The sequence below is a fragment of the Aquarana catesbeiana genome, linkage group LG09, assembly GCF_042186555.1.
Source record: "Aquarana catesbeiana isolate 2022-GZ linkage group LG09, ASM4218655v1, whole genome shotgun sequence".
Lineage (NCBI taxonomy): Eukaryota > Metazoa > Chordata > Amphibia > Anura > Ranidae > Aquarana > Aquarana catesbeiana.
This window is the reverse complement of record NC_133332.1, coordinates 229,400,225-229,413,120: the sequence shown is the minus strand read 5'-3', so window position 1 is coordinate 229,413,120 and position 12,896 is coordinate 229,400,225. Positions and strand designations below refer to the sequence as shown.

The window sequence follows — 12,896 nt, the reverse complement described above, 5'->3', positions numbered from 1 at the left end:
TTATTATGGCTTGATCCTAAAGACCGCTTTAAAATTCATAATCCCATAACTAAACACTTCTTATCTCTCTGGGATAAACTAAAAACCAAATATCAGTTACAATCGCCACACAATCCTCTCCTTTCTTTTATCAGAAATCCGGCCTTTTATCCGGCATGGATCTACCCAAATTCTTTTAAAGCTTGGACAACATCAGGCATTCAGACACTAAATGACTTCATAGCATCTAAATCATTCCTTTCATTCCCATCGCTTAGAGAAAAATATGATCTACCAAACTCTGAGATATTTAGATATCTCCAAATCAAAAATTTCTATACACCATTCCTAAAGGGGGATACATCATTATCCCAATTATCCATTTTTGAATCAATCTGTACAAAAGATCCATTTGCTAAAGGTACAATTTCATCACTTTATAATCAATTATATGGAGTAGCAAATCTTAATAGACCCTCTTACGTTCAGAGGTGGGAGGAGGACCTGGGACGAACTTTAGAAGACACGGACTGGTCTAATATATGGCTCACATCTAAGTCATCTTCACCCAACATCTTGGCACTGGAGACAAATTATAAAGTCCTAACTCGCTGGTACCTTGTACCCGCTAGAGTGGCAAAATATTCACCTAATACCTCAACTCTTTGTTTTCGAGGATGCCCAGAAATAGGCACATATTTACACATATGGTGAACGTGCCCAGTAATCCAAACCTTCTGGAAGGAAGTCTTCGTGATTGCATCTAAAATATTTAAAAAAATAATACAACCAGATCCATATTTAACTTTACTTAATCTAAAACCGGAATGGTTAACACTTTCTCAATTCAAACTTTTGATCCAACTAATAGCGGCTGCAAAACAAACAGTGGCCAAGGCATGGAAATCTCCTACATTGGTACTAGCAGAAACAATTCACAGAATGAATAATACAATGTCCCATGCTAAGATGGTAGCCATCGATCAAAATCAAATTCCAAAATTTGAAAAACTTTGGCATCCTTGGATAAAACAACAGTTCCTGTCAAATTTCAATGACTCTGTCCTGTTGCCATGGTAACAGATTAAATGACTTACAGAGACACCCATTCTAAGGCTTCAAAGAGAACTAAAAAGAATAATAAACTGACGAGCGGGACAACCTTGTGGACCATACCTCTACCTTTCAACCCTTTTTCTTCTTTCTCTTTCCTTTTCTCCACCTTACGATTAAAGCTCATTATCAGAATTTATTTGATCTATATACATTCTACTTGTAAACAATATGTATAGTAGGTATAAATCATTTAAATACCTACAAAAGTAACTAAGGAAATGATATATATCTTTAATTTAGGTTTACGTGAACCCAATGTTTAATATTTGAAATTTCATGATATTTACCTATATAAACCCTACTGTAAAACAATGAGCTTACTTTATAGATCCTTGTAAACTTACTTTATGTATCTTTATGTATCTTTATAACATTGTATACTCAATAAACTTCTTTTGACAAGGAAAATGAAAATTAATTTCCCTAGATAACCTGAAGATAGACATTTCTAGTCTCAGAGTGCCACCCAGTAGCCAAGTGAGCTAATGCTTGAATAAACACATAAGTGGTTAGTTAACTAATCCGCCAAAAATAAATAAAGTTACACCTTCTGGGCCACCCTCTGGGTAGCTTTTATGAATGTATTGACTGCAACTGAATACATAACAAGTTAAGTAGACAGGAAGAAGATCTCAACCACATCTCATCATCTGAAGGGGTACACACTTCACTGAGGCCAGGACACACAGCTCCAGCATAGCTAGACAACATTTTGGGGAAGAAAAACTCCACCTATTAATTGGCAGCCATCTATGGGCCTGGTCATCAACCATCTAAAATCCTTCCTGGTATCTTTGGAGGGTAACTATAATATATTATTTTCTTGGTGATTTTTAGTTTTCTTAAATCAATAGGGCAATAGGCCTTTTCTTTGGCCTATTGCACACAGTTTTACGTATTCCGGTAGGAGAATAACAGTTGGATTCCGCAAAATGAAGAATATTGTCTTCTAGGTACTGTAGTTATCAATGGTTAAGCTGTCTACGAGGGGAAATTAATTATTGAATTTATCCAATATATATTCTGCTATCACAGATAGTTTTATAACTCCATTGCAAATATCTTAGTGTCTATGCATGTCCCAATCTGACTATTATTTATGGTATTTGTAAAGTGACTTCTGTAAAAAAATTAATGTATTTTTTATAGTGTTTTTCAAGACTTTCTGCATGGCAAAATAATAATAAATAAAGTCAGCTTAATTCATGTCTATAAATTATTTTTGTATTGGAGGCACTGTGGTTATTTAATCGATTAAACGATCGATATAGCTGATTAATTGTTTAGACATTCCTCGACATGCCTTATATAAGTGTAGCACCTTATTATTTAGACTTCTAGGTGAATTTAGTTTTGGCTTCTGCTGTAATCACAGGAACAGTAAGTGCTTAGCTTGGTCTGTTCAAAGCTCCACAGGCTGAGAGCTTGATTGCTTCTCCCTGTCTCTAGGAGAAGCTCCTAGAATTTAGGGTGGGAGAAATTAAGATTCCAGCCTGAATATTTAGCAGAACCTAACCAATGCCTAGGGAGGTTGCCCAGATGGTGGTTGGGTTTCTGTTAAATAGACTGGAACACTGAATAGATTGTCCTTTGTGAGGTTTGATCTTCATGCTGAAGTGAAGAGGGATTACTTATCCTTAGATTCCCCTCTCTTTCTTGGACTAGACACTGAATTACTTTACTGGAGGCTGTATCTCTGAACTGATTTTTGACAGGATCTGTGAGTAGAACCAAATCCTCTGTGCTGTAGTATCTTGTGGTTACCAGCTGCAAGAACCTAGACTACACCAGCCTATTCTACTACAGTAAATGTGCTTGCCAATTCTCCTGGTCCCCAGCTGGGATTGCATGACTGTATTGCTGTTATTCAGAGATAGGAAAGAGTCCTCTGCAATATTGTGCTCAATCGTTTTGGAGTATCCCATACCCCATTGTCCTCCCCAGTTACAAGTTACTTACTGTAGCAATAAACTTCAAAATGACACCCCTAGGCTGTTTATTGAGCCAGAGTGGATGAACTGCAGCTGTGTGCCTGGATGCCCTGCACTGAGAACCTGTATATCTCTACTGTGGCTCCTTTGGGGGCAGCATTACAATATAGATGTTAATGAAGCATATGGCAATTGAATACCGCTGTCACACAAAGGGGGGAACATTAGATTTGCAAAAGTCTTTGGGAAATATGCTTCAGACTTGGTTCTAGTAGTTAAGTGAACATAAGGTTGCCTGGATCAAACTAAATTAGGTACTAGTAAATATGAGAGGTAATGGCAAGTGTGTAAGTAACCTTCATCCAAACAATCCTTGTAGGATGCAGTTCTGGTTGCCCCAAAAGCATACAAAAAAGACTTATGCCCTGTACACACGGTCGGACATTGATCGGACATTCCGACAACAAAATCCATGGATTTTTTCCGACGGATGTTGGCTCGAACTTGACTTGCGCACACGCGGTCACACACGATCGTTCTGAACGTGGTGACGTAAATCACGTACATCGGGACTGTAAACGGGGCAGTAGCCAATAGCTTTAGTTTCTTAATTTATTCTGAGCATGCGTGTGCGTCGGATTTGTATACACACGATCGGAATTTCCGACAACGGATTTTGTTGTCGGAAAATTTTATAGCAAGCTCTCAAACTTTGTGTGTCGGAAATTCCTATGGAAAATGTGTGATGGAGCCTACACACGGTTGGAATTTCCAACAAGGTCCTATCACACATTTTCCATTGAAAAATCCTATCGTGTGTACAGGGCATAAGAGTATAAAGTTATCTTAAGAGGGCCAAGACAGAATCACTATGGTAAATACAAACTTGCTTTATTAGTACAAAAATTCCACAGCAGACTAATTAAGCAAAAAGAGGGCACAGATAAGTGGCTGACAGAGACCGTTTAAAAATAAGACAACGTTATCAAATGGTTTAAAAACATAGGGAGCCGCGGCTATACATTCCACACACACACCATAATCACCACTTACTTACAATAATTCTGGGCTAATTGAAGATGGAGAATAGACATGGAAATTCTTTGTCAACACAAAGTTCCTGTAAAAAAAAAAAAAAATGCTCCTAATAGTAAAGTTCATCAAATATAAGCCAGATAAGTGGTATGATGGTTAGCGGGTGAGTGACTTGAGTGTGCTGATCCTATTTGCATGAAAATGACAATACAGTGGGGTCATTCTGATGTAAAACCTCAGACCCTCCGCATAAATTGGCGATCAAGCAGTACAGCAGATGTAACAAATAGCTTGGCTAAAAATATTAATAGTCACCGGATAAGAAAAACAGAGGCAAAAGCAGGTAATGGCTGTTCAAACGGGTGTCAGCAGGGGGAGTGCTATAATCAGTTAGAACGCATCCATGTACAGACATATACTGAGTGGAATATGGATACTCTCACCAGCTTTGGGATCCATCATCCTCCTGTAGCACTACTCTACCCCTGGAAAGTTGTGGCTAAGAGCACCGCTCCACATTAGCCAGTGACTGTATTCGACCAGGGAGAGAAATCCCTCATTGTATGGTCGTTGCCTCTGTGTATTTCAGCGTGTGTCTAGAGAAAAGATAAGCCGCCAGCTGTTTGTTCAGTGCTGACACTCAAGTCAAAGAGAGCGCGGTTCCCTGTGACATGCTGACATCACACCTCTGACGCGTTTCACCAGCCAATGGACGCTGGTTTCTTCAGAGGAGGGAAGAGTTGGAGAAGTTGAGAATGTAATTTCTATCATGTACCACTAGATGTCATCCGAATCACCTCTCAGTACAAACATTCAGCAAAAATACTTGGTAAGTGCACTGACATATTAATGTCGGGAAAAAATTTTTGAAAAATAACGGCAAAAGTGGAGAACAATAGATCACAGTCATTGAGGGTTATACTACCAACATAGGCAGAGTAACTGGAAAGAAACCATTTTTAAGTGAAGGATGCATAGAATGGACAGAGACGGGTAAATTGGACCTAATAGTAAAACACTACATTATCACAATTATCACTTTTCTAAGAAAGGCTGTAGACTGCATTCAGTGTTTAACCCATTACTTACCAAGGAGTCCAAATAGTACGTCCACATCTTCTCTTTCTGGAGAAGAATGGTATCGAAATCCCCCCTTCTAGGGGGTAAATTTAACACATAGATTCCCTTAACTGTCAGGCCTTTACGGTCACCGTTTTGAAATCTGGCAAAGTGTAGGGGAATCGGGCAATCATCGTCCTTCTTCTTAATGCTACTGATGTGTTCCCCAATCCTAATGCGGAGTTGGCGTTTAGTCTTGCCTATATAGATTTTATTGCAGGGGCAGGTAAGCATATTGATAACCCGTGTGGTTGAACAGGTAATAAACTGTTTGATTTTATAATTTTTACCTCCGCATGGATTGGCGAACACATCGGTTTGGTGTATATACTTGCAGATACTGCAATGTCCACAGACCTGCTGAGCCAGTTCTCACTGGCTATATTCGGAATGGATTAGAGCATCACCCATATTATGTGCTCTTCTAGCAGTTAGTAAGGATCTTGGACTTACTATATTGGCAATTAACGGGGCAGATCTCAGAATATGCCAGTGTCTATTAAAGATCTCATGGACATCAGTCCATTGGGAACCAAATCTAGTGATGATCCTAGGGAAATCCTGTTCAGGATTCTTCAGCTGCAGGGGCTTTTTTTGTGTGGTGAGAAGATCTTTACGTTTCTTCTTTAGTGCTTTATTTTTGGCTTTTTTAAGGGAATGGCGTGAATACCCTCTCTGTCTAAATCACTGATACATTTCTCGTGCTTCTTTTTGAAATTGTTCACCCTCAGAACAATTCCGCCTTATTCTCAGGAACTGTCCCATGGATATCCCATTAATGAGTGGTTTAGGATGATAGCTCTCTTCTAGGAGGAGAGTGTTCGCTGCTGTCTCCTTGCAAAAGTTGCTGGTTATAATCCTGTCTCCAGATCAACTAATTTGCAGGTCAAGGAATGAAAGTGTGTCGACATGGTAAGACTAGGTCAGCCGTATGTTTCTATCATTGATATTCAGTTGAGACATAAAGTCCACAAGTTGTTCAGTCGAACCCACCCATACCATGAGGACGTCATCGATGTACTTCAGCCACAGGCGACAGTGACCGAGGTACATCGAGAAGAAACGTGAAGATCTTCTCACCACACAAAAAAAGCCCCTGCAGCTGAAGAATCCTGAGCAGGATTTCCCTAGGATCATCACTAGATTTGGTTCCCAGTGGACTGAGGTCTTTGAGATCCTTAATAGACACTGGCACATTCTGTGATCCACCCCGTTAATTGTCAATATAGGAGTATATTGTATGTAAGTGGTGATTATGGTATGTGTGTGTGTGGGATGAATAGCTGCGGCTCCCTATGTTTTCATTTGACAACATTGTCTTATTTTTAAACAGTCTCTGTCAGCCACTTATCTGTGCCCTCTTTTTGTTTAATTAGTCTGCTGTGGAGTTCTTGTACTAATACAGCAAGTTTGTATTTACCATATTGATTCTGTCTTGGCCCTCTTATTCTCTTAGTCTTTTTTTTTTTCTAGTAGTTAAGTGGTTTGGGTAATTTCTTTTACATAATTTTTCTTTTTTTTTCTGGCTACCCATCCCTTTTCTTTTTAAGTTTTTCGTTCCAACTGATCTTTTTTATTGGATCTTGTGGCACAAGACATTTTTTCTGCGCACTTTAGGTTCCAAAAATGTATAATTATTGATTTCTAACAGGGCAACGACCTGTAATGTAGTGCCATGTAATGTGTCTCTAACTGTTTCCAGAAGAATGAACCACTCCTATAGCTTGTTTGTAGTCTATGATAATTTCATAATGAATGTCCACATTTTGTAACCATATACTGTAGATTCCTATAGCTTGTCTGCAGTCTCTGATAGCTTTCTGTAGTATTACATTTATTTAATTTGTTTATTTTTATTTATTTATTTGCTCTTAAAGGTCCATATATCAAGAAGGTTGACCACCAAAGCTATATATAGATTATTGACTGTTTTATTGCATAATAAGCATTTCAATTAACCAAACTAAATCAAAAACTTTTTAATTTTCTTATTTTCCAGATATGTTCAGTTTATCAAGACTTTTCTGGAAACAGCTGAAGAGTTCTTCATGGTGGGATATCGGGTCAATTACTACATCTTCACTGATCAGCCCAATAACATCCCTAACATAACCCTTGGTCAGAATAGACAGTTAATTGTCATAGAAGCCCCCTCCTACAAAAGATGGCAGGACATCACCATGAGACGGATGCAGATTATTCGAGATTTTGCACTTGTGCGATTCACCTCTGAAGTGGATTATTTAGTCTGCCTTGATGTTGACATGAAATTTAATTACCACATTGGAGCTGAGATCCTCAGTGATGTAATTGGTGTTATTCACCCAGGTTTCTTTGCAGTACCACGAACAAAATTCCCCAATGAACGCAGACCACAGTCTGCAGGATATATTCCAGCAGACGAGGGTGATTTTTACTACACTGGCAACTTTTTTGGGGGCAAAATAGAGGAGGTCTACAAACTGACCAACCACTGCCACCATGCCATGCTCGCAGATAAGGCAAAGAACATAGAAGCTCTTTGGCATGATGAAAGCTATTTAAACAGATATTTCCTGTATTACAAGCCTACAAAGGTCCTCTCTCCAGAGTATTCATGGAACCATTATTTTGGTGAGTCAAAATTTGTACCGATAATGAGATATTTGAATGTTCCAAAAAATTATGCCAACATCCGAAGCAAACGGGCACTTTCTCCAGAATGAAAACAAGATTTTTTTTGTTTTCTTTTATTAACACTCAGGAAATGTATCAATTAAGAGTAGGATACAACTGTAACCCTCAAAATCATATAATGTGGCTGTAACCCTCATTAAAGTCATGTGTCTAATTCTTAAAGTTGAATTCCAGGAATTCAGCTCTTTTGTAAAAACTGCGTTAAGTCCAGTGAGCTGCATGACAACTCCTGGGCTTAGCTCTATTATTTATATCTGACAGCTTTATAGTACTCCCGGAAGATAGCTATCGCTGTAGTTCCAGGAGCTTAATGTTGATCCTTCTAAGCTATGCATCAAGAAAATGAGAGTCGCTGCAGATGCTATGCCTGCCCCTCCCCTTCTCTTGCCCAATCACAGAAGCCTTAGTTTTATGTGAACATATCACAAAATCTCACGGAGAAGAAAATATACAAAGTAATTCTGCTCTGCCCAAAAAAAACAACAGATAAGCAGCTAACACGGCCAATAGGATATATTTATATAGAAGAAAGACAAAAATAGGTGTAGCGCTAAAAAACTTAAATGTCCAGGCCCTTAGACGATGTCTAAGAGGACGAAACGCATTGGGTAGGACCCCACTGCCGCCATACTTTTACAGCGCTGATTTTAAAGATTTACATGTGAGTGTATCTCCTATTTTAATAAATTTGGTACTTGTTTTATGGATTTACACTATGTGGCCTTTTTCCTTCTTGCCTTGTACCATTGCCACCTGCTTCCCAACATCATCCTGAGGGACACACTAGTCCATGGTTCATCCCCGGATTTCCATCTTCACCACCCCTCCGGATCATCTACTATCACCCACCACCCAAGCCTGTTTTGACCCAATTGGACGTATGTCCCCTTGGGTCCACTAGATCCGGTAAGCCTTCTTATTGTCGGTGGTGGTGTGCTTCTTTTGTCTTCACTTCAGATGTCACGCATTTATTGATTTGTTCCTCACATGAAGTCACTTAAATTATATGGACCATTAGTCTTTATGAGTCTTATAAATATGGAGGACTTCCTTCTAAGTTTTTCTTAGATGTTTTTCACCACTTGTTGGACTATATTGTCCTTATGTTGGACATTTAAGTTTTTTAGCGCTACACCTATTTTTGTCTTTCTAACATATCACAAAATACCAAGGCTGTGAATGGGCAGCAGAGGGGAGGGGTAGCCATAGCAGCTCTGTGTGAACCTCTCCTTTGAGATCCTGGAGTATATTGCAGAGCAATACATCTGTCAGATATAAATTCTAGAGATAAGACCAGGAGATGTCACACAGCTTCTCGGACTTAACTCATGGTGTGCCTTCACTTTACAAAAAAAGCTAAATTCCTGGAATTCACCTTAAAATTGCCCTTGATCAGTGCTTGATTTAATGTAGACCGACAGTCGTAGCCTAAAATATTTTCACCCCTGCATTTCTGTCAGATAATGCACCACTTTGCCCAGAAATTTGTTGCAATTACAAATGTTTAGGCATTCTCATGTTTATTTCTTTTGTTTGTATTGGTATGACACTAAAAAGTGGATAAACAAAAAGCCAAATCTGACAAAACTCCAAAAATGGACTGGACAAAATTATTGTCACCTTCTCAAAATTGTAAGAAATAATTGCATTCAAATTTGTGATGCTCTTGTAATTTGTAATTAAACTCACCTGTATCAATCAACAGGTGCTGACAATATAGAACTCAAAGAATTCTGAGGTGCAATCTACGGTCCAGTGTCAGAAAGTTGGGTCTCCGTTAGAGGTCATGGGTCTTACAGTAGGACAATGACCCAAAGCACATGTCAAAAAGCACCCAGAAATGGTTTAAGACAAAGCACTGGAGAGTACAGGATAGTTACAGAAAGTGATTGATTTCAGTCATTTTTTTCCAAGGGATGTGCAAGGGGTGTGCTACCAAATATTAAATTGAGGGTGCCAGTCCATATTTTGGAGTTTAATGTGGGAAGCGTCAGATTTGTTTTTTTTGGTTCTCCACTTTTTTGTGTCTAACCAATATAAACAAAAGAAATAAACACGAGAATGCCTAAACATTTGTAATTTCCTGAGCAAAGTGGTGCATTATCGGACAGAAATGCATGGGGTGCCAATATTTTTGACCATGACTGCACATACTTATTTAAAGATCTTTATTATTTACACACACATGAACTTTAATGACAACCCAGTCTTAGTCCGTAGGGTTAAAATTTAATTTGGCCCACCCTTTGCAGCTAGAACAGCTTCTGGAAAGGCCTTGTCCACAAGGTTTAGTGTGTCTATGGGAATGTTTGATCATTGTTCCAGAAGTGCATTTGTGAGGCCAGACACTGATGTTGGATGAGAAGGCCTGGTCAAATTCAGCCAAAAGGTGTTCTATCAGGTTGAGGTCAGGACTCTGTGCAGCCAGTCAAGTTCCTCCACCCCAAACTCACTCATCCATGTCTTTATGGAACTTGACTGGCCTGGATAGAGTCCTGACCTCAACACAATAGAACACCTTGGGGATGAATTAGAGCGGAGACTGTAAGCCAGGCCTTCTCGTCCAACATCAGTGCCTGACCTCACAAATGCACTTGAAAGAATGGTCAAACATTCCCATAGACACACTCCTAAACCTTCTGGACAGCCTTCCCAGAAGAGTTGAAGCTGTTATAGCTGCAAAGGGTGGGCCAAATAAATTTTGAACCCTACGGACTACGACTGGGATGCCATTACAGTTCATGTGCGTTTAAAGGCAGGTGTCCCAATACTTAGGCCAATATATTGCATATTGCTTGTGACACTGAGCATGGCTATGGACTTAGGGCTGGTTCACACCACAGAGATGCAGACAACTGTGTGAGGCTGCCTACTGGCTAAGTAGGTAGAAATTCCATCTAGCAGTACTGGGGTTGCTGGTTCAATTCCCCAACATGCTAATGCTTGTGTCAAAGTTTATATGTTCTCCCTGTGTGGGTTTCTCACTACAATCCAAAGACATGCTGGAATTTTATTTGTCTCCTGTCGAAATAGTATAATGTAAGAAAGTTAGTTTTGGACTTTAGATTGGAAGCTCATTGCAGCCAGGGACTGATGTTAATGTTTGTTAGCACTAATCATGCCCACGGACTTGGACATTTAAAATTGTAGGGTTTACACTGCACAGGTACATATGCTTAGAAAACTGTTGTTTTGTTTATGTGCATGCATATGAACTTCGATCTTTGGCCTGTAGTTGGAGATTTGATGCACATAGCCAAGGGCTAACACAGTTGCAAATAGTATTATGTGTTCCTGCTCATCAGGTGCAATCACTTTAGACATACACGAAGAGACAGATTGAAAGATACTGGTGGGCGTGTACTTCTAGTGGGCATGTGTCAGTGTGCCAACAATACAACCTACCTTATATAAAGGCCTGCAGTAGGGGGGTTTGTTTGGCCTGAAAAGGCAAGGTTTTTTGCTGTGATTTGTGGTGAAGGAATGGTATTGTGCCTATTGACAAACTCCCAACTAGGGCTGTTTGCTGAAATACTTGTGCATTTTTTTAATCAAAAGTGGGTTTATGTGGCCATGCTGTCAATGTTGTGTGTGTATTGTTCCTGTTTTACCATGCAAACATGGTTTGAGAGCATGTTCTGACCTTCTACTCTTTGATCTCATTGATTAATCACGTACACAGAAATGCAGCTTCCAGCAGAACATGGTCACCTATGTATGTGTGTGGATTTGTGGGGTGGTGGTGGGTGTTGGACATTTTTTTTTAATATTATGTTGGAATGCTTTGTAAGAATAATGACTGTTAAGTATGTTTCTATAATCTTGCAGATAAAAATGCAATGTGTTGCCCTTTATACACTGAAAGTAAAGCTGTGTCCACTCTTATGCCCTGTATACACGGTCGGATTTTCCGACGGAAAAAGTGCAATCTGATTGTGTTATCGGAAATTCCGATCGTGTGTGGGCTCCATCTGACTTTTTCCGTCGGAATTTCCGACACACAAAGTTTGAGAGCAGGATATAAAATTTTCCGACAACAAAATCCGATTGTTTAAATTCTGATCGTGTGTACACAAATCCGGTGCACAAAGTGCCACGCATGCTCAGAATAAATTAAGAGATGAAAGCTATTGGCTAACTGCCCCGTTTATAGTCCGGACGTATGTGTTTTACGTCACTGCCTTCAGAACGATTGGATTTTCCGACAACTTTGTGCGACCGTGTGTATGCAAGACAAGTTTGAGCCAACATCTGTCGGAAAAAATCCGATGGATTTTGTTTTCGGAATGTCCGATCAATGTCCGATCGTGTGTACAGGGCATAAGGTTTAGACACATTTTAGATTGTAAGCTCCTATGAGCAGGGCCCTTAAAACCAATTGCTAACTGTTTTGCTAAATGTAGCACTATATATCCTGTAGAATTTTTTTTTGAAGCTAGTAAATCAATGTACATAATTTTTTTTCTGCTGGCAAAATAAAAGTACATTATTGAGCTTGTTGTTGTGTTCTCTTTTCTTTCTTCTTTACAATTCGTTTTGGGGGTGGTGGTTTTGGGGAAGTGCAAGATCTTTTATATCTTAGACTGCTTTCACACTGGAGACGCTTTACAGGTGCTATAGCTCTAAAAATAGCGCCTGCATAGCGCCTGAATAGCACCTGTAAAGTGCCTCTCCATTGTGAACTGGCCCTGACCCTAGGTTCACACCTATGCATTTTTTTAGTGCGTTTTTCTGTTTTAAGAAACACTCTACAGTCCATTTAACATGGTTTCCTATGGTACTAGTTCACATCTATATGTTTTGCGGCCAGTGCATTTTTGGAAATGGTCGGGGACTTTTTTCACGTGATTTGCAGTTAATAGATTTCAATGGAACTGCACTAGAAATGCAACTGTTGCATTTGTGATGTGATTTTTGTTGTGTTTTGCGGTTATTATTTTAACACTGTATATAGCTGGTTGCTAACTGGGGGGCCGGGAAGCCAGCTGCCGCTTCTTTAACAACCAATGAATCTTCAGCTGTTAGTGGCTTCTCCACTGA

The 12,896-nt window shown here is 39.4% G+C and overlaps 1 protein-coding gene across 3 annotated transcripts in view; it reads left to right on the top strand.

Moving 5' to 3' along the window:
- Positions 1–12,349, top strand: part of LOC141108363 (histo-blood group ABO system transferase-like) — a 357,971-nt gene extending 345,622 nt beyond the window's left edge. For all 3 annotated transcript variants that reach the window (XM_073599920.1, XM_073599919.1, XM_073599921.1), the window contains one exon: positions 7,180–12,349. In XM_073599920.1, coding sequence (XP_073456021.1) covers positions 7,180–7,885 — 706 coding nt within the window. In that variant the 3' untranslated portion in view covers positions 7,886–12,349. The remainder of the gene's footprint in view (positions 1–7,179) is intronic.
- Positions 12,350–12,896: the final 547 nt, after the last annotated feature.